Source organism: Sesamum indicum, linkage group LG1 (assembly GCF_026168435.1).
Source record: "Sesamum indicum cultivar Baizhima isolate 11 linkage group LG1, ASM2616843v1, whole genome shotgun sequence".
Taxonomy (NCBI): Eukaryota; Viridiplantae; Streptophyta; class Magnoliopsida; order Lamiales; family Pedaliaceae; genus Sesamum; species Sesamum indicum.
In genome coordinates, this window is record NC_142657.1 from 15430541 (window position 1) to 15456145 (window position 25605).

A 25605-nucleotide genomic window follows, 5' to 3' on the forward strand; every position below is an offset into this window, starting at 1 on the left:
ACATATGAACAATAAATAATAAATATAAATAAAATTTGGAGTAGGACGCAGGTTCGACACAAAATCCTTTTATTGGGATCCCAATGTTAAGGACTCGGCCCCTTCAAAATCAATACCAAATCTACCCGAATTAGGATGGATCCAAATCCGGGTAAGGGTCTTAAAATATTGGGGTAATTGCCATCTCTACTTAAAAATTAAAATTGAATAAATAGTATAATTTGAAGACTAAAAAGTGTAATTTCCCCAAATCGATTAATGTTAATGTCTTAATTGGGCCTTAGTGTCTTGTTTGAGCATTTTAGTCCTGGGAAAAAAAAGAAAAAAAGAAACTTTATTGATTAGTCCACAGCATATTTTGGAGTCCGCCATGGGAGAGAGCAACCAAATTCTGCGGCATTTTCTGTTAATTCCGTTGTGAGTGTGTCCGCGCAAACCAATATACTCCCTTCGTCACGCCTCTCTTCACTTCTCAAACCCCTCAAATTACTCGACGTCTCCCTCATTTGACCCATTCCATGTCCAAAAACTTTTAATTATTAAATCGGCTTTAGCCAACTTAAATCAAGAATTTTGTCGGATCGTTCTCCCATTTCGATTCACTTGCATTTCTGCTCGTCTCTGTAAGATTGCTCGAATGATTTCTTGGGTTTTTCATTTTTCTGCAGCGGATCGAACTGAATTCAGTTCTATTTTTGGTTTTCCAGCCGTAGTACTGATATGATGGACAAGGCAGATCCTGCCCAGAAGCTGTACAACAAAATGCGGCTATGGGAATTCCCGGATCAATACGTGGTGGAACCCACCGATGGCTCTTCTGCGTCTTTCCTGGCTATAAGTCGCCTCGATGGATCCATGAGTCATATTGGTAATTTCATTCATGTTTCAGTATTTCTGATAGTGTTGTTTATGTGTTGGATGTTGCGGGGGGGGCTTGTGTTACTTCGCGTGTAAACTCTTTTTCTGGTCTCCTCTGTACAGATGAAATACCGCAATGCAACTCGCTTCGAGTTCCTAAAATTCAGACGATCTACGGTGTGGTCGGGATGCTCAAGCTTCTGGCGGGCAAGTTCTAAGGCTTTTATTAATAATTGTAGATAATACCATTAATGGCTGATGAGGATCGATCTTCTTTATGTCTCTGCTTATCAAATTTTCTGGAGGTTTTAGGGCTTTCTTTCTATTGATCAATTTATATATATGGTGCCCGGATGTGAAGATAATTCTTTTTTACATGAGGTTTGATAAGCGTTGGTAGTGTTTCCCATTTCTCAATGTGTATTACTTTGTTTCACTGCATGAATTTGGTACTTAGTTGAGTAAATTGATTATAAACCCAACTCATTAGTCCGTGATAGTTATTAAAGTTAAGGGGTGAATATATTTTACCTTCTCTAAAGTTCAAAGAGAAATTCCCCAGGTGTTGATTTAGGTAACACCAATTAACTTATAGCTCCGCAAGTGGCTCTCACGGGGTGTTTTTGCTAGTACCGTCAGAGGTTTCCAAGCCCCTAATGAATTTTGCTCTGCTAGCATATATTTTCTAGAAAGTGTTTATTGTCATTGGTATAAACCTGGGTGGGTGAGTCACTTATCACAGGAAATTTCCTCCATAGCAAATGCCATTGCCACTGCCACTGCCACCCTTACTGCTAACTCACTGGTGTCTAAATGACATAGACTTGAGGAGCAAAAGATGGTCAAGTTTGGGTATTCACTGCCAACCTATTTCTGGCTGGGGTGGAAGTGAGTTATTGGGTGGTTGATTTCAATATGACTCAAATACCCTTAGAAAGAGTCTATCGACCTTTGGCATAGTCTGGATAATCGATGAATTTTTCAAGATCATGCTTTCTTACCTTTCACCTTGCAAATAATGAGAGTACATCTTGAATGTGATGAGGTAATAGGCTTTCTTTCAATTAGGCCACTGATTCTTTGCCCATGAACCATTGCCTCCTTTTGCGACTGTGACTTTGGAGTGATTACTGTTGTTGCATGAATTATGGGTGTGGGAGGTGAGGTGTGGAAAGAGGATTAGGGTTGTCAATCAAGCTAAGAAAGGCGAGCCTGATGCTCGACTTGATAGTATTCGTGTTTTTTCTTTCTCAACGCTTGAATTTGTTTGAGTGTTTTCTTTGCCTGCTTCAACTTCTAAAGAGCTATTTTTCTGATTTTTTTCAGCAGAAGCCGGAAGTATGCTTGAGGTTGCTTCTCTGTTTCTCGGTTATTTTGTAATTTTAGAGAAGCTTAGTTTTTCCAGAACTGAAAAATGACCCAATCTTTTTCTCTAAAGGCAAATTGATTATCCATTTGCAGCTTTTCTGTCAAGCTTACCAAACTATTTCTTCTTCTCTGAACCAGATGGGGTGGCTTAGATGTGTTGGTGATGGAATGGAGGAGAAGGAAAAGGGGGGAGAATGAAACAAGAGAGAAAGAAGAAAATTCAGGGCTAGTTGAGACAAAAATGAGTTGGGTTTGGAGGGTGGGTTTTGCACAGTTGGTTGACTAGGAAGCGCTTGGCTTTGTATATGAGAAAGGAGAAAAAGAAGTCTGTAGAGATATTTTGGACTTCGCGGGCTGAGGGGAGGGGAAGGGAGGAGAGAGAGGGGAAAGAGTTGGAAGGGTGAAAGGAAAAGGTGAAAAGGAGCAAAAAATTGGGACAAAATGAAAAGGAAGAGACAGAATGAGAGAAAAAATGAAAAATAAAATCAAAATTAAGAAAAATAAGGGGGTACGTTGATCGTTTAATAAATAATCTCAAGGATAACTTCTTGTTTCAACGAACATACTACTCCCACTTTTTAACTACTTATCTGTATCATTCCATACTCTCTCAACTTTTACTATTAATCACTTTTCTCAAAGTCACTTAAGTTCATCACTTTTAGAAAGCACAAGCCTGTGAAAACACTCCCAATGACATAAACTTAAATTTGCAAAGTCAACGCACGACTTATCTCTATCAGAAACCCACTTCTTTTACCCATTTGTAAGTATACCAATTTCCTTTTAGGGTTGGCTTTAGGGGTTTTTCCTTTAACTAATTTGAGTTCTCTATGTTATTTAAATTTCGGAATTCACGGATTAATGAGTAAATTTTACGTAATGGATTATGTTTGATTGTATCTATATATCGCAATTTTTATTATATCCAATACATTCCTAGACATTCAGGTCGAGTCATTCTGCTCAATGCTTGGCTTGAATTTGAATTCAAACCCCAACTCTCAGTGCAAGCTCGGCTTTCCTTTGAAATTACATGAAGTTATGCTTGATGAAGCTGGACCAAGAGAACGAGCGGATTTGGCTCATCGGCAGTCCTAGAGAGGAACATCAACTGCATCCAAACTGAGATTGAGGGAGGTAGGAGTTGGTGGAGGTTGCTCGGAGTAATGAGGGAAGTTGGCTTTGCTCCTTAGTCTTCTAGGTAGTGTAGAGCTTCTCTCTGCCAATTCAGCTTCCATCCTAGTCTTATTCTTCCATTCCCAGCAATCCAAAGTCCAACCAATTACTCCTGCTGGTTTACAAATGCCCATGTACAAAATTCATATAATCTCCCCTCTGCACCTGGAGATAGTTTTACCTCCACCTAGCATCAACTTTAGTTGATGCCTTCTATGCCCAAATTTCTTAATATCTTCCATCCCGAAGTCCTGGGTTTCCCTTTAGGCCTGATCATCCTAAACTTCTGGAATGTTTCTGAGAATGAATAATGTGAATGTAACATTTGTAGAAAGGCACTTTTGGATGATCTGTTTAATCAACAGCAAATTTTTGCTGGGATATTGATTTTCTTTGTTAAATCTAGAGGGGTGTGATCAGCTTATTATTTTAAGGGGGGTTATTTCTCTTTTGAACTTAACCAGGAGATAAATGCATTTCCATAAGTTTGATGTTCAAGTCTTTTGCTTTTAGGGTCATATATATTAGTGATAACGGAACGTGAATGCGTTGGATCTTATATGGGTTACCCCATCTTCAGAGTTACATCACTGAAGGTTTTTCCTTGTGATCATTCTCTCAAGGGTTCTCCAGAAGAACAGGTAATACAATTCTCTGTTTTCTCCATCTCATGGATGAAGCATATGCAAGAGTTTGTTGTTTACAATGCTCTGTAATATACACCTTTTTTGAACAGAAAAAGATGGAGGGCGAGTTTTTTCGCTTGCTAAATGTTGCAGAGAGGACTCCTGGTTTGTACTTCTCCTATGATGTAAATATAACTCTGAGGTAAGGTTTCTCCCCATATACTGAGTGTTTGTTTATATCGATGCTGATTCTGCAAGTGTGATGCCGACTATCTTTTTCTATAGAACTTTACTATTATCTGCAAGTAACAGGTTGCCTTTGAGAAGTTTAACAGCATCAAATGCCTTCGCGGTGGAAACCGTAGAGTGTTTTGATAGCTAATGACAAAAATACGAGATGTTTTCATGGAACTTGATCAAGGGTATATAGCAATATTTATCCTCTATAATGAGGATAGAAATGATAAAAGTTTCATTTATATTGTTACTTGAGCTAAGCCAACTAAATATGGTGCCCACTTAACTTTGGCATGGAAATAGTTATCGTGATGAACACTCATTATTAATCACAGAAATGTGGACATTCTCCAGTACAAGTGGTACATCGGTGATTGCGAGAGTAAAACTTATTCCAATCTACCATCAAAACTTGAAGATCTAATTTTTGGAAATTCACTTTCTTTCCCTTCTCTCCTTCTCTCCATCTCTTTTCTTCTATTTCAGGTGATTGGGCAAGTGTTATTCCAATCTAGATCAAAAGTTTGAAGATCAAATTTTGGAAATTAACTTCCTTTTACTCATTTTTCTGTCTCTTTTCTCTTTTTGGGTGCTGGTATGCTTTGCACTTGAAAAACTAATTACGGAAGCCACTAAAACAGGAAATTGGTTGCTTTCTAAATTTGGTGGTCACTAAATTTTGTTTTTCTTTCTAAAAGAAATAAAAAGTGGAAAATAAGAATTTTGTAGATTGAAAGCCCTTTTCCCAATCTTACCTCTTAACTAGAAAAGAGAGTCCCTCCACATAATGGACCCAACTTATAGTTCTTCACAATAAAGCAAGTGAAGCCCATACGAATTATAATAAAATCTATAAAAGCCTTTATACATATGTAAATTGTAAGGAGAGGACATAGCTGTCCAAGTTAAAGTTTTTTATCATTGTTTGTCTTGAGAGTTTATTGATCACATTCTGAAAAGTTAACATAACTATTGCCTCGTTTCTTTCTAAATCCTGTGTAGTCTTTGGGTTGAAATCAATATAAAAACTAAAACAAATAATTTCTTGGAAGTCCATATGCAAGTGATTTGTGGTACTCAGCTACACGTTATAGCTTAGGAGTAAGTGCTCTCTCTATTTTTTATTGTCTCTTATACTTGTCTATATTTCTTTTGACTTGTTTAGGTTATGTAGCTAAGTATTGCTGATTCGTTGAAGTTTTTGTTTTGTTTTGTTTATTTTGGGGTTAGAGGCTGAGGTTGCATTTGCCTGTTTAGAAACATGTTTTGGACCCTACCAATCAGTTGAAATGGAATTGTATGTTTTGTCTTGCAGTGCTCAACGACTTCATGATTTGGGTGATGAATCAAAGTTGCTTCCTCTTTGGAGACAAGTGAGTTTCTTACTATTTAACTGTTGATAATGGACTTTGCCTAACACTCATAGGTCTAAACTATAGCTTCTACTTCTGGTCTAGCTTTGCCTACAAAGCTGGAAAAATTATGTGATTTTGTCTCACTATATCTACTATTGGAACATGAAGTTCTCACACATTACTTTTCCTCTATATAAATTCTTCCCCAGGCAGACCCTCGATTTCTTTGGAACAACTATATGATGGAAGTACTTATAGATAACAAGGTAGCTTTCTGTAAGAATCATATGATAATTCGTACTCTCCATGGGAAGTTCCCTTTAGATTTTCTCCTCACTTGAATGTGATGTCATCCTTGTGCAGCTTGATCCATACCTTCTCCCTGTTATGCAAGGCAGTATCCTTTGTAGTTCCCTGATTGTCCTGCACCTCATGCCAAAGTTGTGGTTAGCATCACAGTACCTTTGTACTGCATAACTCAGCCTTAACTTGTGATCAGGTTTTAATACCTTTCAAGCTGCTATTGGGAAAGATATCCTTGATGTTGCACTGATTGCACGAAGATGCACGAGGAGAACTGGTATATCTGAAAACTGCAGTTTTCAAGTCGTTATTTCCTTGCCTCCCTCCCCTCTCTCTGTTTTCCGTTGTTTCTGCCTCCCTCAGCCGAGGTTAATACTGACTGAACAATGACAAGGTGAAAATAATATGCTATGTAGTAGACGTCGGGAAGGGTTGGCCTTCATTTTTGTATTGCTTGTTTATCAGATAGCTTGCATCAGTAGTGTATGTGAGCTGGGAGCCCCTTGGATCTGTTGACCACAAAACATAAGTATTTGATCCTTTGGAACCTGCACAGATGTATATGACCCTTTGCTTTTGTTCCAAAAATGATTATTTCGGGTATTGCATGACCACCTGTGTAGTTTCCTTTAGGATTTCTTTTTTAAATAAATTGTTTTGATTTAATTTATCCACAAGACTTATTTTGATTTTCATCAAAATTTTAGGTCCGGTTGAAAATTTGGTCAGAGATTGAATTCTCTGAAAAGTAATTCTTTTGAGGTCCTACTGTTAAGTATTTCCTATTTGAACATTTAGATTTATCCTCTGGTTCTGCAATCTGGATGGGTGCCTTTAGTTTCTGATGCATACCACCTTCCTAATGTGTGAGGAAACTCATTACATATAGCTTAGATATAAGAAATCTGAAGATTTCTTCCAGTTCTTTGACAAGTCCAGTCAATGCTTATAGGTTCTGTTTTGGATGATCTAGTGTACACTCTCATCAATATTAGGTCTTATTGAGTGTATCCTGCTCGTCAATATCACAAAGTACTTGAAAAGCAATTGAAGCTGGATTAACCAAAACATTTATGAATAGATATCCCACTTTCTGGAGTCCAGTTCGAAAAAGTGAATATGATTTGACAATGGAGAATGCCGTATACTCTGACAATCTTACTGTCCCAACTATATTGCTCCTGTTTCCTTTTTGTGGAGTCCCAAAATAAGGGTAAATCTCCTAGAATGAGAATTTCCTTGTTAAAAAATTTACCCTCACAATCCAAGTAATAACAGCATTCCAACTACGCCTGACCATTAAAATTTGAGCGCAATAGTTTCAAATTGGATGAAACTTCAACCTTTTCAACAATAATCTGAAACTCTTTGCTGCGCGCCAGACTAATCCATTTTTGGATGGAGGGGAGCAATTTAAATGTCATTTATTCCAGTAGTTCTAATTTTCTATTTTTATGAAGGCACGCGAATGTGGAGAAGAGGAGCTGATTCCGATGGTTTTGTTGCAAATTTCGTGGAAAGTGAACAAATCATACAGTTGAATGGTTACACTGCATCTTTTGTTCAGGTAAACTCCTCACAGACTGGTGACTAGTTTTTATTATTTTGTAGTTCAATCTCCTCACATAAGTGTTTTGAGCAACCTTTGGTTATCTACATTAATCAATGTTCAAGGTGCTTAACTCACATAGAGAGCTTGATTACCTTAATGATGTACTTGGTCTGCGGAATTGACAGAAAGTTAATCACCAGCATAACATACATAGCATCTCTGTTTGGAAAGTTCTTGAATAACTTACTATATGTGTTCCACATATAATCAGACTGCCTTTCATTTAATCATGGTCAGTTTAATCATGTGTGAACAAAGTAACATCATATTTTGGCATTAATCTCCTCTTCTAGGTACGAGGGTCCATTCCCTTACTGTGGGATCAGATAGTTGATTTGACATATAAGCCAAAGTTCGAAATCGTGAGACCTGATGAAGCAGTAAGTAGTTTTCTGATCTTCAGATTATGATCTGAACCTGAGATATTTCATCTGTTCTGCTGACTTCTTCTACACTGAATCTCTGCAGCCTCGAGTAGCTGAGCGACACTTTTTGGATTTAAGAAAGAAATATGGAAATGTTCTTGCAGTTGATCTGGTCAACACGGTACATTAATCTCCATCATCTTAAAATATTGCAGATGCCATTACTTCTGTAATGGTTGTTTCTTTTCTGACAATCACTGGGCCAAATTATCTATAGAGCTGTTATTCTTTTCTACTGCCATCAGAAAAACCTTCACATCTTTACTCAGTATTTCTTGTTACTTGGTAGCCCGTGGGCAGCCAGTGGCTGATCCAAAAGAAATTTCAGTAGTGCAAAAGTTATACCTAAAAACTATGACTTTGATGATCTTTTTCCCATAGTCACAAGCTCACAGCTTTTATAGTTCTAAGAAAATTAGCAATTTCTACTCATAAAATTGATCGACTTAATTCTCTTTCTATAAGACAAATAAGTTTCTGAAGTTGCTTCCTGCAAGTCATTCTATTATGGAAACATGAATTGTCGACATTCAAAGGGGGCATATTATTAGTTTGAAAATCTAAAATTTGTTAAATATTAAAATTCCACTGCTGAGATAATTACTACTATGCTGTTAAAAGTTAAAAATGGAAGATCTTATTATTTGTAGGAGGCCAAGAGTTGAAGTTATGAATCTTATCTGCTATAAAGACATTAATGCATAGGGGATATCTCTTCAATATTTTTCTTTTAAAACTTCTCTACTCTAAAAGTCCTGACTTGTTGGACATGGTCAAAAGTTGGATCCCATCTATTTTTTGGTTACATGGGAATATCTAGGTCTCTTACAGGAGAAAATGTTCAAACTACTTTTTGTGTCGTAAATTCACTTAATTAGCCATGACGAATTTTTCTATCGTATTAGTTCTTTGGTCCAGACTTCTATATCTTGAAACCATCCAATAATTTGTCAGAGGTTGATTGCTATTCTGTAAATCCACCACTTCTGTGAACATCTAAGGTGCATTTCTTTTACTTGTTAGGGGAAAAAGAAGGAAAAGGAATTTAGACATCGCATATTTGTGTTGCATACGAGATCTCGTAAAGTATTTGAATGATGATTATTTTTCTATATCAATAATGATGAATTTTTAATAAGTGACAGGACTACAAGGTAGACAAGATGTCTTCATAGACACTAGAATAAAATAATAGGAAGCGCATGCGATTCTCTTTAGATATACCATGGGATAGATCCTGAACAAGCCTATTACCTTGCACCAAAGAGAGGAAGGTGTGGCTTTATGCCAAATGCTACTATTAGTCAAGTAGTAGTGACTTAATTGGGACTGCATTCCTAACAATTGGAGGTAGATCCGAACAGTACTTGCAATTCTTTCTGCCCAACTAACCAAATATGTTTGCATGTGAATCTCGTTTTGGTGTCCCTCTAAATGTACACCTAAACAAGTCCAGGCTTGCACCAAAGAGAGGCAGAGTGCGATTTTCCTCTAAATGCTACTGTTAGTCGACGAGTAGTCCCCAAAGATATGTGCATCCTTCCCAAATGCACCTATAGCAAAATAGCTGTTTTCTTGTTCTCTTTGCTTCCTCACACCCTTGCAAACCGAACCAAGAAGATCCTCATCTATCAAAGGTGGGACTTCAACTGTCTCTTTTAAGAAAAAAATGCTCTTCCAGTCACTTTACAGAAGATCACTACATGCTTCTCGAGAATTTACAGGATATACTAGTACAATATTAATGCCTGTTGGCATCTCCTATCACTAACAAGTAATTGGTGTTAAGCCTCTCATCAACTAATTTGAAGGAAAAAGCTTAACTTTGGATATCATGTTCGCTTCAAAATGGATTGGCTAACAGAAAAGGTAGAGATGATGGAAAATGACCAGGACGGCATGAGAAAGAATTATAACAGTGATTTCCTAAAGGATTGATCATGGAAACTCTGTAATCTGAAAAGAAGAAAAACTTTAGAGAAAGCCTGCAATAGAATTCTGATGTCACTAGTTTCTCTATCAATTAGGTTCATGAAGAAGTGACAGCTCCAATATTATGGTGAGCTTGTATAACACGAAGACATGGGGGCTTCAAGAGAAAGACTATAAAGTCATCTAGAAATTAAATTCTGTGGTTATTCATCTTGCCAAGTATCCTCCTAGAAGCAAACCTTGGCTCCGAGCGATACAATCAGAAGAAAAGAAGTAAGAATAAACTTGAGTAACAAATTCCTGAGGTATTAGAGGCACCCAAGTTTGCCAAGGCATTGCTACCATTTTGATGTAGGATATATTTGCTCTTGAGAACTTTGATAACAAAAGGACTTGGATTTTTTGTGTGATCGCCACAACACTTGCCAATCATGGTAAAACTGTCATGTTCTAAATCGTTCGATCCTAACTCCCAGTCTTCTTTTGTTTTGCACATTATTTCTGATGAATTAGGTAATCCCTCCACTTTTTGTTTTCTGGATCATTCGAAGAAGGTTATGCATTGGCTTGTGAAATCTTCTAATAACCTCTTTTGGTGATTTGAATAAAGAGAGAGAATAGTGCTCGACAAGCAAACATGCTTGTAGACCTTCTCTTTATGCAGAAGGTGTTGTAAAAAACTTCTAGTACATCTGCAATATGCTTAGAGTTTTTTATGACCTCATCTAAGCTAGTTTTCACCTTGCTGATACATTTCTTCTTATATTACTTGAAACAATCACGTGACAGAATCCTTCTTTGACTCATTTTACACAATACTTTCCTTGTCATTTTACCGACTTAACCTTGAATTCTGCCAAGATAGTATTTTTCATTTCCCAAATATTCCCAGAACTGCTTTATTTGATACTTCCAGCTTCTCCCTAGCCTACTTCTATAGACACACACTTGCTCTTTGTGATTTCTGAAATTCCGCCCATCAATTTTTAACTGGTAGTTCAAATTAGTGGAGAGCGAGTTGCACGGTTACATGCTTAAAAGGTGATGAGCCCCTAATGATTCTGTTGAAGTTCTAGGAAATTGGTCTTAGATAGTCGCCTGGTTTAAATTAGGAATATCCTCCAATTTGTTGGAGAAAAGAAAGCTATAAAAATGTCTATAGCTATAAATAGAATTATGAAAGATCCAATAAAATTTTCATTTAAGAGAGGCAAAGTCTTTTGTTCCTTTCATGAAGAAATGCAAACCATTATTTCCTTTGTTCAAGACAATGAGAAGAACTGAAATAGATTAGTTATAAAAGGCGCCATGATGCGCCTTTTATAACTATGTTTCATTTAATACGAGCTTTCCTTCGGTTTGTGAGACCTTCTCGTAGTTGATTGATGAGATTCAGTTTTTCAGTCTGCTTTCTAATGTTTTGCTTTTCTTCACATAAGGATCAGTGACAACATGTAATCATGTTGCCTCACCTGGAGGGCTGACCAGCTTCATACCCATTTTGTCGAGGATGCATTTGGAACACAATGTGCTCCTCTTATTCCCTTCACAATTTATGAAAATATTTGATTTGGGGGGTTCTTGATGTTGATATCCAATGTTGTTTACCAAATTTGCTCCATTGGTTTATAGATATAGATGTTCTATTTAGAGCTCAACATGGATACAAAACGAACCAAAAAAAAAAAAAAAATTTCTAAGACCAAGTTGATTCCATGATTCATAATATACCTTAATTAGAACTTGTGTGTTCTGCATAATTTAGGTAATTTCCATACCTTTGTTACTTGTGTGATACATTTGTATTGGTTAAGTTGGTACTGGTGGCCTTATCTTCGAACTTATTACAGCACGGAGGTGAGGGACGCTTGTGTGAAAAGTTTGGTCAGGCAGTGGAACCTATTGCCAGTGACGATCTGAGGTGGATTTCCTTCTCAATCTGATCATTTTGCTATTCATTGGTCAAATGGTGCAACTTGGCTAAATAGTAACCCTATAACATTTTGCAGATATCTGCATTTTGATTTTCATAAGATATGTGGCCATGTTCATTTTGAGCGACTTTCCATTCTTTATGATCAAATTGAGGATTTTCTCATTAAAAGCAGGTATAGTTACTTTCCATAGAAGTGTAGAAATTTCTTGCTTAAGTTCAATTTTGTTTCCTGAAGTACTGCTTACTCTATTTATTTATATCTTTGTCACATTATATGTTTAGTTATGAAATCATGTTGTGTTGTGTTTTATATATATCCAGTCTACTCTATTTCTGCATAAGATAACATGCACTAGAAACTAACAGAATAACTGTAGTGTTGAATCAATTTGGATTTTCATTATTATTGTTATTATTGTTTGTTGTTATTTTTAAATTTATCCCACTCATTGTTTTTTTTTTTTGAAATGTTTGAAATGAGGTTCCATTTCCTAAAGAGTTTTTTGGGAAGTCTATGAAATGGTTCCATTTCGTGAAATTATTTTTTTGCTTAAATACCCGCTCATAGAGAAGTTATAATGTGATATTACTAACTTTGAACAACTATTTTCAAGAAGGCAATGTAATAATACTCAACTTTCAGTATTTCAACTCTAATCTACACTTTTGTGAAGGATCATACCCAACTTAAATGGAGGGAGTATTATCTTTTGACTATTGTAATTGATGCTGATAGTTTCTACCACAATATCATGCAACTTACAGTACTTTTCACATGCAAAGCACGCTAAAGATACTAGGTCGTCTGTCTTCCCACTAGTAACCTTTGAGGCTCAACTTACGAACATATTCAATAAGATTAGAATATTCTTAATTATGAGGTTGGTGCTTGGAGGATGGTTCCAACTTATGTTCACCTAACAATGTAATCTTTACAAAGATGTTAGATTGTTGGGATTGCTTCCAATATCTTTGTACCCTGAGATCACTGGGTGGTTTAGGAGTCAAGGGTTAAGCATCATGGTCTCAATGACTTAAGACTAATGGTTGACCCATTTTGATATAACCTGCTCTAGGATCAAACTCATGAGTTCCATCCAATTCTCTTATTGTACTTGGCTCCAAATGGATGTCATGTCCCCTTTAACGTCAGACAAGGGTGTGTAACGTTCCCAATGCATATCTTAAGCTACCAATATCCACACCAATGAGTTTGCCAGTCTTCTTAAAACTTTTGTTGAGCTCACTTATGGTTGAAAGTTCAAGTAGTTCAATCACAAGAGACTTACACATGATTACTATTCTAATGACATCAGTAGTTCTACGAAATTATTTTTATGTTCACTATTATGAGTATTGTGGTTATTAAGAATACTTTTATTATTACCACTATCCTGTGGTTATTAAGAATTCTTTAACCTATTACCACTACCTATACTATTAATTAAGTAGGAGGAGGGAGCTATAATAACTACCATTGGTTGGCAAAGCATATGTGGATTAATTACCCTCAAATACTTATTTTCCACCCTCTCTTTAACGTTAATTTCGCATAAATAATTTTTTGTTCATGCATATTTATGGTTAATTTATTTTATCAATTTTGATTACCTATTCCTTTTATATTATTTTTTTTCCTCATTTAATAATACAAAACAATAAAAACTTAAATTATGCACATTTATCGAGTATACATCTAACTTTAGTTATTAATAATGAAAATATAAGATAATGTGATTAGGTTATGTTGCATCATTCTCTAGGTTAGGCCTAAACAGACACCTCCCTTTAGATTAAAAAAATTGACAAAATTTCCGTGTTTGGTTCCATATACTGGTTAACTGTTGCAGTTGGTCACCTTACAGGAAATGGATGATGTTAACAAAATTAGAGTGGAATCCCTTTTTAACCCTTGAAATCTTTATACATTTTTATGGATGTAAAAACCTTTTCAGGTGCCAGTCATTGGGGTGGTGGTGCTGTTAAATCTAGGTTAGGGATCTCAATCTGTTATTTTCACACTAAACCAGGCATTTGCAGGGGTCTGCATGTAAGATATAAAGGTATTTTTATAGTAAAATCTGTTGTATGTAGTTGGCTGTTATAAATCAAATAAAGCCAATTTTAGAAATGTCAAATGATAAACTGCAATATAGAATACCTAGCCTCTTCCATTGTTTTGATATGAATCTTGACACATCACTCTTGTTTTTGCATCGACTGGATTACAAGAAAAATATTCAGACTGAATGCAGCATGCTGAACAAATAGAATACTACATGGACTTAGTGCATTACAGTGAACAAAATACATCAAATACATATCATTGGTGGTTCCATCCATATTTCTAGAATAACATTATTGTCGCTGACATTGCCTAAAAATCCAGCACCAGGGGCCCAATAACGACCAAAAAACCTACCGAAGAGAGATCATTTTGAGGAAAGATGGGTGCCAAAAAATTCCTTAGACTGGTTTAGATCTACAGGGGCAAAACCATCTTTTAAAAATATAATATTTTATAGTTTTTTGCTTTTCTTTGTAAAATTTAAGAAGAGGGTAAATCTGTAATTCTACTATTTCCGTTTGGATCATCTAACAGAATCAAACTTCTGAGGAGCTATTTTTATTTTGTGTAATGTGCCCTTTTTAAACTAAGAAAAGACAGTAAGGGTAGCAAGCTTTCAAAAACCTGTGTTTGAGCTCAAGTGAGTCTCTGCTTGCAAGCATTCTAAGACTATCTTGGGGCTGCAGATTGAGTGGGGCCTTGCTAGAACTGGCACTACAGTTTATGCATGCAAATAAATATTTCAAGGATTTTAGGTGGGGCAATTACCTTGCTGACCCTCATTTCTGCTTCTGAGAGTATGTTTACTTTTTTAGGTATTTTCTTGGATAAACAAGTGAAGTCCTACTTTATCGCAAAAGATCTTGAAGCAAACAATTTTCATTTTTCAGTTGATGCTAGTTTGAGGGAGGTACATAGGTCTAGATTTACCACATAAGAGGCTGTTGTATTCTGGACAAATTACAGAGGTTTGTAACTATCCTGCAAATAATATATATTCTTGACGGAAATGGAGGTTATTTTGTGGAGGGATGTTTATGTTACTCTGAGGGACAATGGTTACCAGGTCATAGTGACATAACATTTTGGTACATCTTGACCCTGTGAGACCAAATCAAACTTTTAACACGTTCTCCAAGTTGCATAAACTAACACACAACTAAAAATATCAACAAGTAGCAAGATCAATCTGCTTTCATATCAAAACTTTTCTCTCATATCAACCTTTTGAGTATTATGTGAGTTCTTTTTGTTCAAGTGTATTGACTGTCCATATCTTCCTAATGTTAGTTGCATGGGTTTTTTAATACATCCTAACATCTTATTACTAATGTTATTGAATATGTCTAAATTCCATGTACTAAGTCAAGAAATTCCTTTGACTGAATCTAGTCCTTAAACTGACCATGCTTATTTGACAGATATACTAGAGTCTGCAGTGTAGAAGGGGTTTGTTGTTTTGCTTACAAGCTTAAAATCAGTTGATTGCTTCTATTGTTGGTTAAGGTTTTCCTTATCATCCATCACTGTACAAGAACAGGTTAAATCAATTATCTTGATAGACTGCTTGGAATCTTTACTTCTTTGTTGGGCATGATAGGTACCTTTTGTTGAATGATAAGGGGGAGAAAGTTGAAGGGCAAGTTGGAATTGTGCGGACCAATTGCGTTGACTGCTTGGACCGTACAAATGTCACTCAGGTATAATTTTAACTTGCATAACTTTTTCTGTTTATTTCATTAATTAATTTAAATGGTGTGGCTGCAATATTTCACATGTGTTTTAGATAGAACAACCATTTACATTTTCCAGAACTTAGTTGCAGTACTCATCTGTGATGATTCTCTGATTTATTTTTTGTCAAGGAGAGAACAGGAAACTCTTCATTTTTCATTAATGGAAACAGAACAGAATGTTTACTCCATAATCCGGGGTACACTGTGATTCCCTTTTTGGCCTTTGTAAGGCTAAAAATGGATGACACATTAGAAATAAGGGGTATGGGGATCATGTGAAAGCATACTAGTTTGAGAGGTACTACTGATACTACTTGGTTGCAGCTATCTGATTCTAGAACCTCTTTACCTCTTCCTGAAAAGGAGAATGGAATAAGAGCAATTGTGGTATCCAGAAAACCTCGGGGGTTCTATATCTGCAGCTACTTTTCCTAATGAATGAAGAACTTCCTGAGGTGCTTATAACAATTCAAGCGAAGAACATTTTTTATGCAGTTTAGACTTTCGATGAAGTTAACTGTTGACACATATGTAATAGCAACAGCTTGGCATAGAATCATAAGTCTTTTGCTTTTTGACTTAATATGTCAGTACCAGCAGAGCCTAACTTGTTGCACATGAAATGCATGTTCATTGATGGAAGCTTTTCACCAGATATGCCCTGAGCTCAAGATATAGTACTCACTAATGACCAAAATAAAACCCCAAAGTATCAAGATTCTCTTGTTAAATTAATCAAGCGGAAATAAGGTAGATGAAATTGTACCACTTATTTCTTATCTGATAAGGTGCCATTTGTTCTATGATAGATTATGATTAGGGGAAAAATAAGGATAGTTGTATTACATTCTGAGGAATCATGTTCTCATACATTTTTGTTCTTGCCTTTTGTTTGCAGAGCATGATTGCTCGTAAAATGTTGGAATTTCAACTTCAAAGGCTTGGTGTTTTTGATGCTGATGAGACTATCAGTAAACATCCAAATTTTGATGACAGCTTTAAAGTTTGTAAGTATCCATTTCTAACTCATATGCAATATGCTTAATGTTGCTTTAGTTACTGTTAGCAGCATGAGACAGCTTCTGACTTCCTATTTAGGTTTGAAGTTAAATTTTCATGCGCTATTATTCTCTCATACCTTTCCATGTATTCAACCATCGTTTCAGTGTGGGCTAACCATGGGGATGACATAAGCATCCAGTATTCTGGTACTCCTGCTCTAAAAGGAGATTTTGTCAGGTGACCTCTAACTAGTCATTTTCAATGTTTGATCATTTGATCCCTAAGTGGTCTTTTTAAGAAAAAGATGAAGGGAAGTACCAGTTGTGTTAGAGAAAGTTATGGCTAAATAATTCTTGAACTTCCAAATTTGATCTTATACAAGTTTCAGTTTTAGCGATAGCCTTTCAAGAACTGCAATTTTTTGTATTTTATTGTTACGCACCTTTATTTAGGTTTCTTTCATGTTTTAGAATAATAATTAGGAATTTAAGTTGAGTTTTGGAAGACAAGGAGAATTTGATGCATATATATACAGTTGTAACTTGCATTGTTCCTTAGTTTTATTGAAGTCGCAAAGAACTATTAAGCTGCTTTTAGACATTTCCAAATACAAATCCCCACACAACCTTTAATAGTTCGATTGTTTCTTTAGCACATAAGTATCATATATCACAAATCTATGCTTTCCTATTGGTATAAACAAAAGTTCTGATCATGTGTGCTATTTACATACCCTGATCAGCAATTAAACAACTTTTCCAAGTTTGTCTTACCTCATAAACAAACTACTCTTATGCAGGCATGAATTTCACCAATAGTGCAGATGTTTCACCAATACTTTACCGAGTTAGGGAAACTTCATAAAAAAAATGATATGACGTATGGCGCAATTACCATACCTCGTACATTGTCACATCATTTTATTTCAGAACTCTGATTAGACATCTAAAATGCTCCTAAAGAATGTTTATGGAGCATTCAACTACTTTGTATCTTCCAATTCTCTGGGCTAGGAATTTTAGAGCAGATAATATGCTTGAATGTCCATAATTCTGTTTGGATTAAACTTTAGTGCGATCTTTCACTTTAATTGATTCTAATAGTACATCCAAAGCTATTAAAAATCGAAGAATTTAAGTAGAAAAACAGTTACTCTGAAAGATAAAATTAAATGATTAAATTATAGAATTTTCTGAATCTTATTTTCCTTCATGCTCTTGAATTGCATCAGAAAATATTTGTCAGTTCAAAATGATGTAACCTTACTTTTCAAAGTTCAAAATTGCTGGCAAAAGAGACTCTTCATTTTCCACTAACTTAAACTGAATTTTTATCTCCTTAAGTTATTGGAGATCAATAATATTGCTGCCCAGGAGCTAATTGGACTGTGGATTCTGGTAGCTTTTCTAGGTGTTTGACCAGTATTCATACAGCAACAATATCTGATCCTTGATTGAGTTATGAGATTGTTGATATTTCTTTGCCTTCCTACTATTATTATGCGGATCCAGTTTTTGTTTTCCTGCTTTAAGTTTGAAGAAGCGTTTCGTGTTATTGGTCTAGAAAATTTTTATGCTTTTTGGATTTTTTTTTTCATACAAAAATTTGACACTTATTTTGCTCATGTTTGACGAAGATTTGCTATGAATTCAAAGACCCACATGAGATTTCTGCTTTTCTTAGTTTGATGTTATTTTTCTTTAATAACAGATGTGGCCAGAGAACAATCCATGGGATTCTGAAAGATGGCTGGAATGCTCTCATGCGGTACTACTTAAACAACTTCTGTGATGGAACAAAACAGGTCTGCATTCTTTCCCTGTCCATACCTCATGGCTTGCAAATTCATTCAAGTGCACCTAACTGTTGTAGCATTCATTTTAGCATTGGTGGTCTAACATAGACTAGTTCTCTGGTTCATCATAGTTCTACTGGATCTCTTGTTTTGTCGTGCTTTGTGGATAAGTATATGGCAGAGATTTTATATTTGGTATCCCATAGTATTTTATCTGTAAAGAACCTGACTGCAAAGTTCCATTCAGCAATTTCTTGGTACTTTAAATATGACATCAAAGCTTCAGTCTGTTTCATGAGTCATTCTATTAGCATAATGCACTGTTACTATAAGAATTGCTTCATTGTCAATAAGTCCCTGTAATATGCATTCATTATTATGCACTGGATATTCAGGCTTATCTAATTTAACTGTTCAGCTAAAATTCCGCATAACCCTTTGTTTCCTGAAGGATGCAATTGATTTAGTCCAAGGACATTATATTGTTTCTGTTTCTCGGAGCATGACTCCTACAGCACAGAAAGATGGCATTGAGGCTATTGCGGTGAGTAATCCAGTAGTTACCAGCTTTCTCCTCTTTTATATACGTCTTAGTTCATTTTCAAGTTTATTTTAGTAAGTATCCCCAGTCTGAAATGTCTGAATATCTCCTGTTACTGTTTGTTAATAACTTTTAAAAGAAGTCAAGAACCATAGCCAACTTAATCAAATAAATCTTGGGTGTGTTCTATGATTGCAAAAGATTCATAGAAAGAAAGTGATCGAATATGACAATCAAGTGGAAATATATCTTGTTCTTGCCAGTGAGTTTTGAAGGCCAATGCAAGTAGTTTATGTGATCTCATCAACTCTTTCTATATGACTGATATTTGCTAAAGAAAACCTAGTTATCTTAGAAGAGTAATTGTTTCTCTTTCACCAGGAGTCTTATTTTAGAACAAACTATTTATAAATCATACTCGTAAAGAATCAACTCATGTGGTATGAGTTTTGGTTCAATAACCGTTACTATCGTCGAGGCTGATATTCATTAGATTTCTATTGTATAAAGTGTGTAATTGTTGTGAGAATAGATTTTAGGGATAGTTACAGCGCTTTCCCCTGAGTTTTGGTATAATTACACGTCTACCAATGTTTTTTTGAGAAATTACTTCCAAGTAGCCCTGATGTTTGTTTCGCAAGTAGATCAATCTGTAATAAAATCTACAGATACTGACATCACCAAAAGGGTTGAAATGGATTTTACCTAGACTTATCGCAGGTGAAGACATTTTTGTGACCAAAGTATCTTTATACATCTTCATCTTCACACGCTAATGCATGTTTAGATGTTCATTTCACCCTCATAAGGTAGTTTCATTAGAAAAATTTTTGTTTGACCTGCAATTTATTTTTAGTCAATTAAGGATAAATATGAATTTTCATTTAACTCATTTGCTGATGTCAACAAATTCTGTGAATTTTACTAATCTATTTGTTGGATAGAAACAAACGTCGTGTAATTTCCAAAACTACAGGGGTCTATGTGCAATTACATCAAACTTGATGAAAGGGTGGTGTAGTTAAAGGCAACTTTCTCCTACGGTCTATAGTTGACTGAGTTACGAGGCCAATGTTAGTTAATTAGAAACAGAACCTGAATACAAATGCATGTTTAAATTGGATTTTTGGCTGTTCGGGTAGGTTTTATAATATGGATTATGGAATATCTCCTGGTTTATTTGTTATCTTGGATGCAAAAGATCTTATTGCTTATCTGCTTAGAAATATCTACTTCTAATATAGTTAATAGTTTAGATGGCTTGTTGGACTCCATCTCCATATTCTCTGGAGAAGACATTTTTACTTCCTCTATATTAGCTGGGCATTAGGATTGGTTGTATCTCAGATCCAACTCCACTAAAAGATGGGATGTGCCCAGATGTGGAATTTTGTACATTTCCTACTTGTTTCTTCATCTTTAACCCAGTTTGTCCTTGAGAGAAGTTAAAAATCTTCGTTAGTCGCCTTAGCGTCATGGTCTTCTGCATTATGTCTTATAATAGTTAATGAGATAGTTATATTATTTATTTATATTTTGCAGTCCTTTCCACTGGCTTTAGCTCTGATTATGACTGGGTTCTTCTTTGCAACTATGTCACTAAGACGAGGTCAGAAGGCACTTATTTTAACAGCTTTTGCTTGTAATTCTATTATAATTATTGCCCTTGTTTATTCACCCCGGTTTTAGTTATCAATTTATAACTTCATCTGATTTGGCTCTGTTGGAGCTACAACACATTTGAGTTTATGGATTAGGGGATGGTCATTTGCTGTGACAAAGAATGTCTGATTATTTAGGATTCATGCAGTTCTACCATTCTGGACCTAAAACTAATGTCTGAATCATTGAAGCAACTTTTTATTCATCCTCGAAAATGGTCAAAGAACTTTTGTGAAACTAGAATTTTCATGGAGAAATGAAATTGATGATGCATTACAATAATGTAAACCAAATATTTTAACCAATATTTCATCATATGCACAATGCCGAAAGATGTAGGGGTTCAACATCTATAGAATAAAGATAAGAACTGCCTGTCCTTGGTGTCCAACTTAGAGTCTTTGATTGATAAACAGATTTTGAGCTCCTGAACTGAAGCTCACTTATTTTGGCAGTAGTATTACAAATCGAGCATATTAATTTGTTGCCTCTTTAACTTCCATTTCTATTTTCAAACGACATCACTGGTGAACCATATAAACTTATAGGAGTCTTTTTATAAGTGGAATGTGCAACAACCATCCATAGAGTTGATTCAATTTGTTTAACAATTAGACCCACATTTATGACTTCCCAGTTTGATATGCATCCTTCTTTGAGGGTTTACCTGGCATCCTTTTTGGCTTCTCATCCCAAATTTCAGACTTAATGATGCTAATATAACGTTTTGCCACCCACAAGTGGAAATGTCTGAATGGTAAAGTTCATAGTGACCAAGGCTGTTGCCTCAGACCTTCCCCAACCTGGTTGAGCAGGCGGTTGGCAGAGGGGTCAGCTGGCAATCAGCATTATCATTGGCATTTACTGAAATCTGGCCTTTCTCTTAGTATATGCTTTACCTCTTTTGCATTTAGTACTGATTAACATCTTTACTTATTCTCTTTGTAGTTCGATATGACATGTGGAATTTATTATTTTCAATCATGTGGGCAAGCATGAGTTTGGCTATAGCAGCCTTTGTGAGGGCCAATGGTCGCGTTTTCTGTAACCGTCCTCGTCTGCACCAACCTAGGCGTTGATTTAAAGGTTTTTTCAGCGATGTTCTAGCCCTCCTGCTGAGGAAGCTCTATTGTTGATTTTTTCATAGCACATGTATGATTCTTTCCTTATGAAACTGTCATCTACAATTTTTTCGTGTCAGCCAACATAAGTAGCCCCTTCGTGTCAAAATATTTCGATTTTGTTAAACACTGGCGAATGTATACCGTTCCCTTCAATTATTTAATTGACACTCAGGTGATTCTTTTGATTACTATGCTTCTGAAGTCTGCTGGTCCATGGATGATCATATGCTTTTCATTTGTCCACCTTTTTGGACATCTGAAACTAGTCCTTACTTCACTGGTTATGTTTAATCATACAAACACATTTTTAGTATGTTTGTTTTCATTTTCAAGTTATTTTCGGGACGAGTTAAAATATATTCAATGTTTGCCATCATTCAGAAACATTTTATCTAGGTGTTTTAAACTGTTTAGCATAAATACATAAATATATATACACATACATATACATAAATATATATAAAAAAGATATGATTTGACAATAAATATTAACTTTTGTTCTCTCAAAATACAACATTAAACATACAATACTTATTCTAAATTATCTTAAAAAACAAATCCAAACATACATACTATCTCTAAGACATATTTATTTATTTTTGTGTTTCTCTCTTTATCTCCATAAAATACAACAAAACACTCAGAAATGAATCCAAATATTATGTTTGTGATTTGTAAGAAAGATAATACATTGTATCCGCAGTATTCATTCTTTTATTAATATTTTAAATTTGAAAAATTATTGCCCAATTTGATGGCATTGTTGTAATGCTTTTATTGAATTGAGAAACCATCAAAGTACCTTCTTTATTTAGCAACCATAAGCTGGTTAACACAAACTATATTTATCAACAACAATACTTCACTATAACAGCAAAGATTTAGATACAAACATTATTGAGTAGCTAATTACTTGATTTATATCTTAACCCTCTAAAGCTGACAGCCATTTGGGGTGGTATTAAACCCACAAGAAAGTGATAGATGTGCTTAAACAACTTCACCAGTCATGGCTGCTTCCTCCCCCTCTCCAGGTAAGGATGAGCTCTTTGGAAGTTCAACACTCCCCAAACTAAGTGACGCAAACCGATCTCCGGCCACAATGCTTTGGGCGAATAGAGGAGGCAGTTTGAAGTCTGCCAGAGGAGAAAATTGCTGAGACGAGTCTCCCCCGAGGTCCTGACCAAAATGTCTGGATCGGGCGCCACTCTCATATACATGTGACTCTCGATATCAGACAGCTTTATAACGTCGTCAGTGTCCTTTTCTTCACCGTCCTGAGAATCCTTGATGTTAGCCGAAGATTGGGTCGTAGCCCACTTATCCTCACAAGACTCTTGAGCAGCATGCACAATCTCGTCAGTTGAGGTATAAGCCACACAGATCAGGAGAATGCTGTTGTTATTGTTGGACGTGGCTTTCATGGCCCTCTCGGCAGCAAGGCGGACAGGCTCATGCAGAAGCTTCAAGTTCCCAATGAAATAAACCCTCACACCATATTGGTTCACGAGGCTTTCTTCCTTGAGCAGTCCCTCGATTTTCTCCAGCATCAGATCCATCACGCACTGAACTTCCTCAGGCCGTCTCCTGAAATTGTCGATGCTGAATGCATATATGCTCACATATTTCACTCCCAGCTCATAGCAGTACTTTATCAATGACATGAGGGACAAGAATCCAGCTCTGTAGCCCATTCCCTCTCCAAGGTTCCACTTCTTGGCGTACCTTCGATTTCCGTCTAGAATAAAGGCCAGATGGTTTGGGACCGGACCGACAGACAGCACGCTGAATAGACATCTCCGCATGTAGCTAATTGAACTCCCAAACAACTTGAAAAGAATGGTATTCCTCTTGCCATCCATTTATAGTTACTTAACCAAACCTACAACACTGCAAAAATATCAATCGAATGACTAAGGGAACACAGTTGCTTGCATGACCTAATACCTTAAAGGTAAGCTTGCAAGCAATGATACACACAGAATGCAGAAAAATAAAGGTGAACAGAATATCACAACCCCTGCTACCTTAAGTAAAGCACATAAAATTTCATGTTGACCCTCGGTGAAAACAGTAGCCGTCAGAAACACCCCCAGAACAAGAAAAACGGCAACTCAATTCCCAGAAAAAAAAAAAAAATGGCAACTCGATTAGCAGAACTTTTAAAAAGAAGTTCCATGCCTCTAGCATCAGGGTCGATCGCCTTTTATTATAAAAGTTCAGGGGCTCATGTTCTCTCTCTCTCTCTCTCTCTCTCTCTCTCTGTTTTTTTACAATTTAGGGGAATTTTTTACCTCACGATGTATTCACAGGGGCATATGGCATTTGACGCCACAAAAATATGCATACACATCAAGCACAACCACTAACCTCTCCAGAAAGGGGATAAAGAAGAGGAAACTAAAGGGGAGAGCAAAAGCCAGAGCCAGGATTCTGCTGCATGCATTTCATAGGCTAAGAATTAAAAGTTCCTCCAATTAAAAAATGTAATACTATATAAGAATGATCTTTGCACTCTAGTAGAGCAGAAAAATAGATCAAACTACTCGATAGTCGATTGAATCAACATATAAAAGCTCATTTGAGATCGACTCCTTAAACTTAACACACCAAATTTGAACAAGAACCTTCTTCTATAGGTTTTCAAGCTCGACTCGAGTAGTGGAAAAATAATAAAATATGCTTGAAATGGCAAATTACTCGTACTCAACTCGTGTTTGATTCATTTAAAACTCGATTCAATCAGAGTCAAACCAAGCTCAAATATGCGCTCAAGCTCAAGAATAATTCAAGTGCACTTGAACAACATTTTACTCGACTTGATACGTTTACATCCCTCCTCTCAACCATTTCAGCATCAAAATACATGTATATCCCCTACACATCCAAGATAAACAACTAATTAACAAATATAAGGATCACACAATTACTCAAATTTTTTAGTAATGAAATTAACAACAGTTTCTGCGCTGCAATGAACCAGGCAAACCAAACCAGTGCCTGGAAAGAATAGGTGAAAACCTCAAACATAGTTCATACATTTCCAAGATTTCCTAATGGGAAGCAAATACATACAGCATACCAAAGATGCCATTACCTCTGCAAAATATTCTTGGAAAGAAAAATGAAAACGAGAACTAACAGATGAAAAAACCTGCAAGAATTCAACTAAATAGGTTAGTCAAAAAGATCAAACCCATCAAATTTTAGCGTAGGTAGAGCCCAATAGACACAATACAAATCAATGAAATGCTCATATAAAGAAAGAGATAAGTATCAGAAAAGAAGAACTGTGAGTGTATTAGTTGCATGTTGATTTGGAGGGCGGAACGCTCTTAGTGTGGGCGATAATTAGGGGGAAATGTGGGCCGGAGGGAAACATGTGTATTAATGGAAGAGTGCAGCAGATATGAAGGGCCATTCACACCTCTTATGTGGTTTGTTTCCTTGATTTCTTGCACTGCTTGCAAACTCATGAATGAAGCTCACTATTTATAAGGATTTCTTGTCTTCTTCTTTCTCCTTTTTTTTCTTTTTAGTGTTCTTGTGCTTCTAATTTGCTTTATTAAATTTTTAATAGTATCAAAATAATTTAATACACTATATATTATATAGTGATGCAGACATGCGTCCCAAGTTAGTTGTGGCCGTTGAGTGGTTTATACGTCCAGTATCTCCTCTTTTTAACGCGATGCATTTTTCAAAAAAAATAATAAAATTAATATAAAATTATAGTAAATAATACCTTGCATCGTAGGCTCGTATGAAGCTGCATTAAAAAGTTACTTACGACAAAGAAAATAATATTAGTGGCTAGTGAATACATATAATATATTAAGTGATGAT

At 35.8% G+C, this 25605-nt stretch overlaps 2 protein-coding genes across 7 annotated transcripts; one reads left to right on the top strand and one right to left on the bottom strand.

Moving 5' to 3' along the window:
- The first annotated feature begins 291 nt into the window (after positions 1–291).
- On the top strand, positions 292–21947 carry ATSAC1B (Phosphoinositide phosphatase family protein). Of its 2 annotated transcripts, XM_011080858.3 has the most exons (21): positions 292–623; positions 708–868; positions 982–1065; positions 3919–4046; positions 4142–4233; positions 5584–5641; positions 5833–5889; positions 5987–6020; positions 6123–6203; positions 7387–7493; positions 7832–7918; positions 8007–8084; positions 11746–11816; positions 11905–12003; positions 15500–15599; positions 16534–16642; positions 16802–16874; positions 18348–18441; positions 18884–18976; positions 20516–20582; positions 21584–21947. In XM_011080858.3, the coding sequence occupies exons 2-21, from the start codon at positions 721–723 to the stop codon at positions 21712–21714; spliced, it is 1791 nt and encodes a 596-aa protein (XP_011079160.1). In that variant the 5' UTR covers positions 292–623; positions 708–720; the 3' UTR covers positions 21715–21947. The 2 variants fall into 2 exon arrangements, with proteins under 2 accessions (XP_011079160.1, XP_088734965.1); XM_088878839.1 differs by lacking the exons at positions 292–623; positions 708–868; positions 982–1065 and adding an exon at positions 2631–3430.
- Positions 21948–22585: 638 nt separating this feature from the next.
- Positions 22586–25274, bottom strand: CPT1 (Undecaprenyl pyrophosphate synthetase family protein). Of its 5 annotated transcripts, none has more exons than XM_011080870.3 (3): positions 25187–25274; positions 24857–24913; positions 22586–23649 (listed from the first exon to the last, which is right to left on the bottom strand). In XM_011080870.3, the coding sequence occupies exon 3, from the start codon at positions 23619–23621 to the stop codon at positions 22767–22769; it is 855 nt and encodes a 284-aa protein (XP_011079172.1). In that variant the 5' UTR covers positions 23622–23649; positions 24857–24913; positions 25187–25274; the 3' UTR covers positions 22586–22766. The 5 variants fall into 5 exon arrangements, with proteins under 5 accessions (XP_011079172.1, XP_011079181.1, XP_088734207.1 ...); XM_011080879.3 differs by having other exon boundaries at positions 22586–23641; positions 25187–25272; XM_088878081.1 differs by having other exon boundaries at positions 22586–24636; positions 25187–25225.
- Positions 25275–25605: the final 331 nt, after the last annotated feature.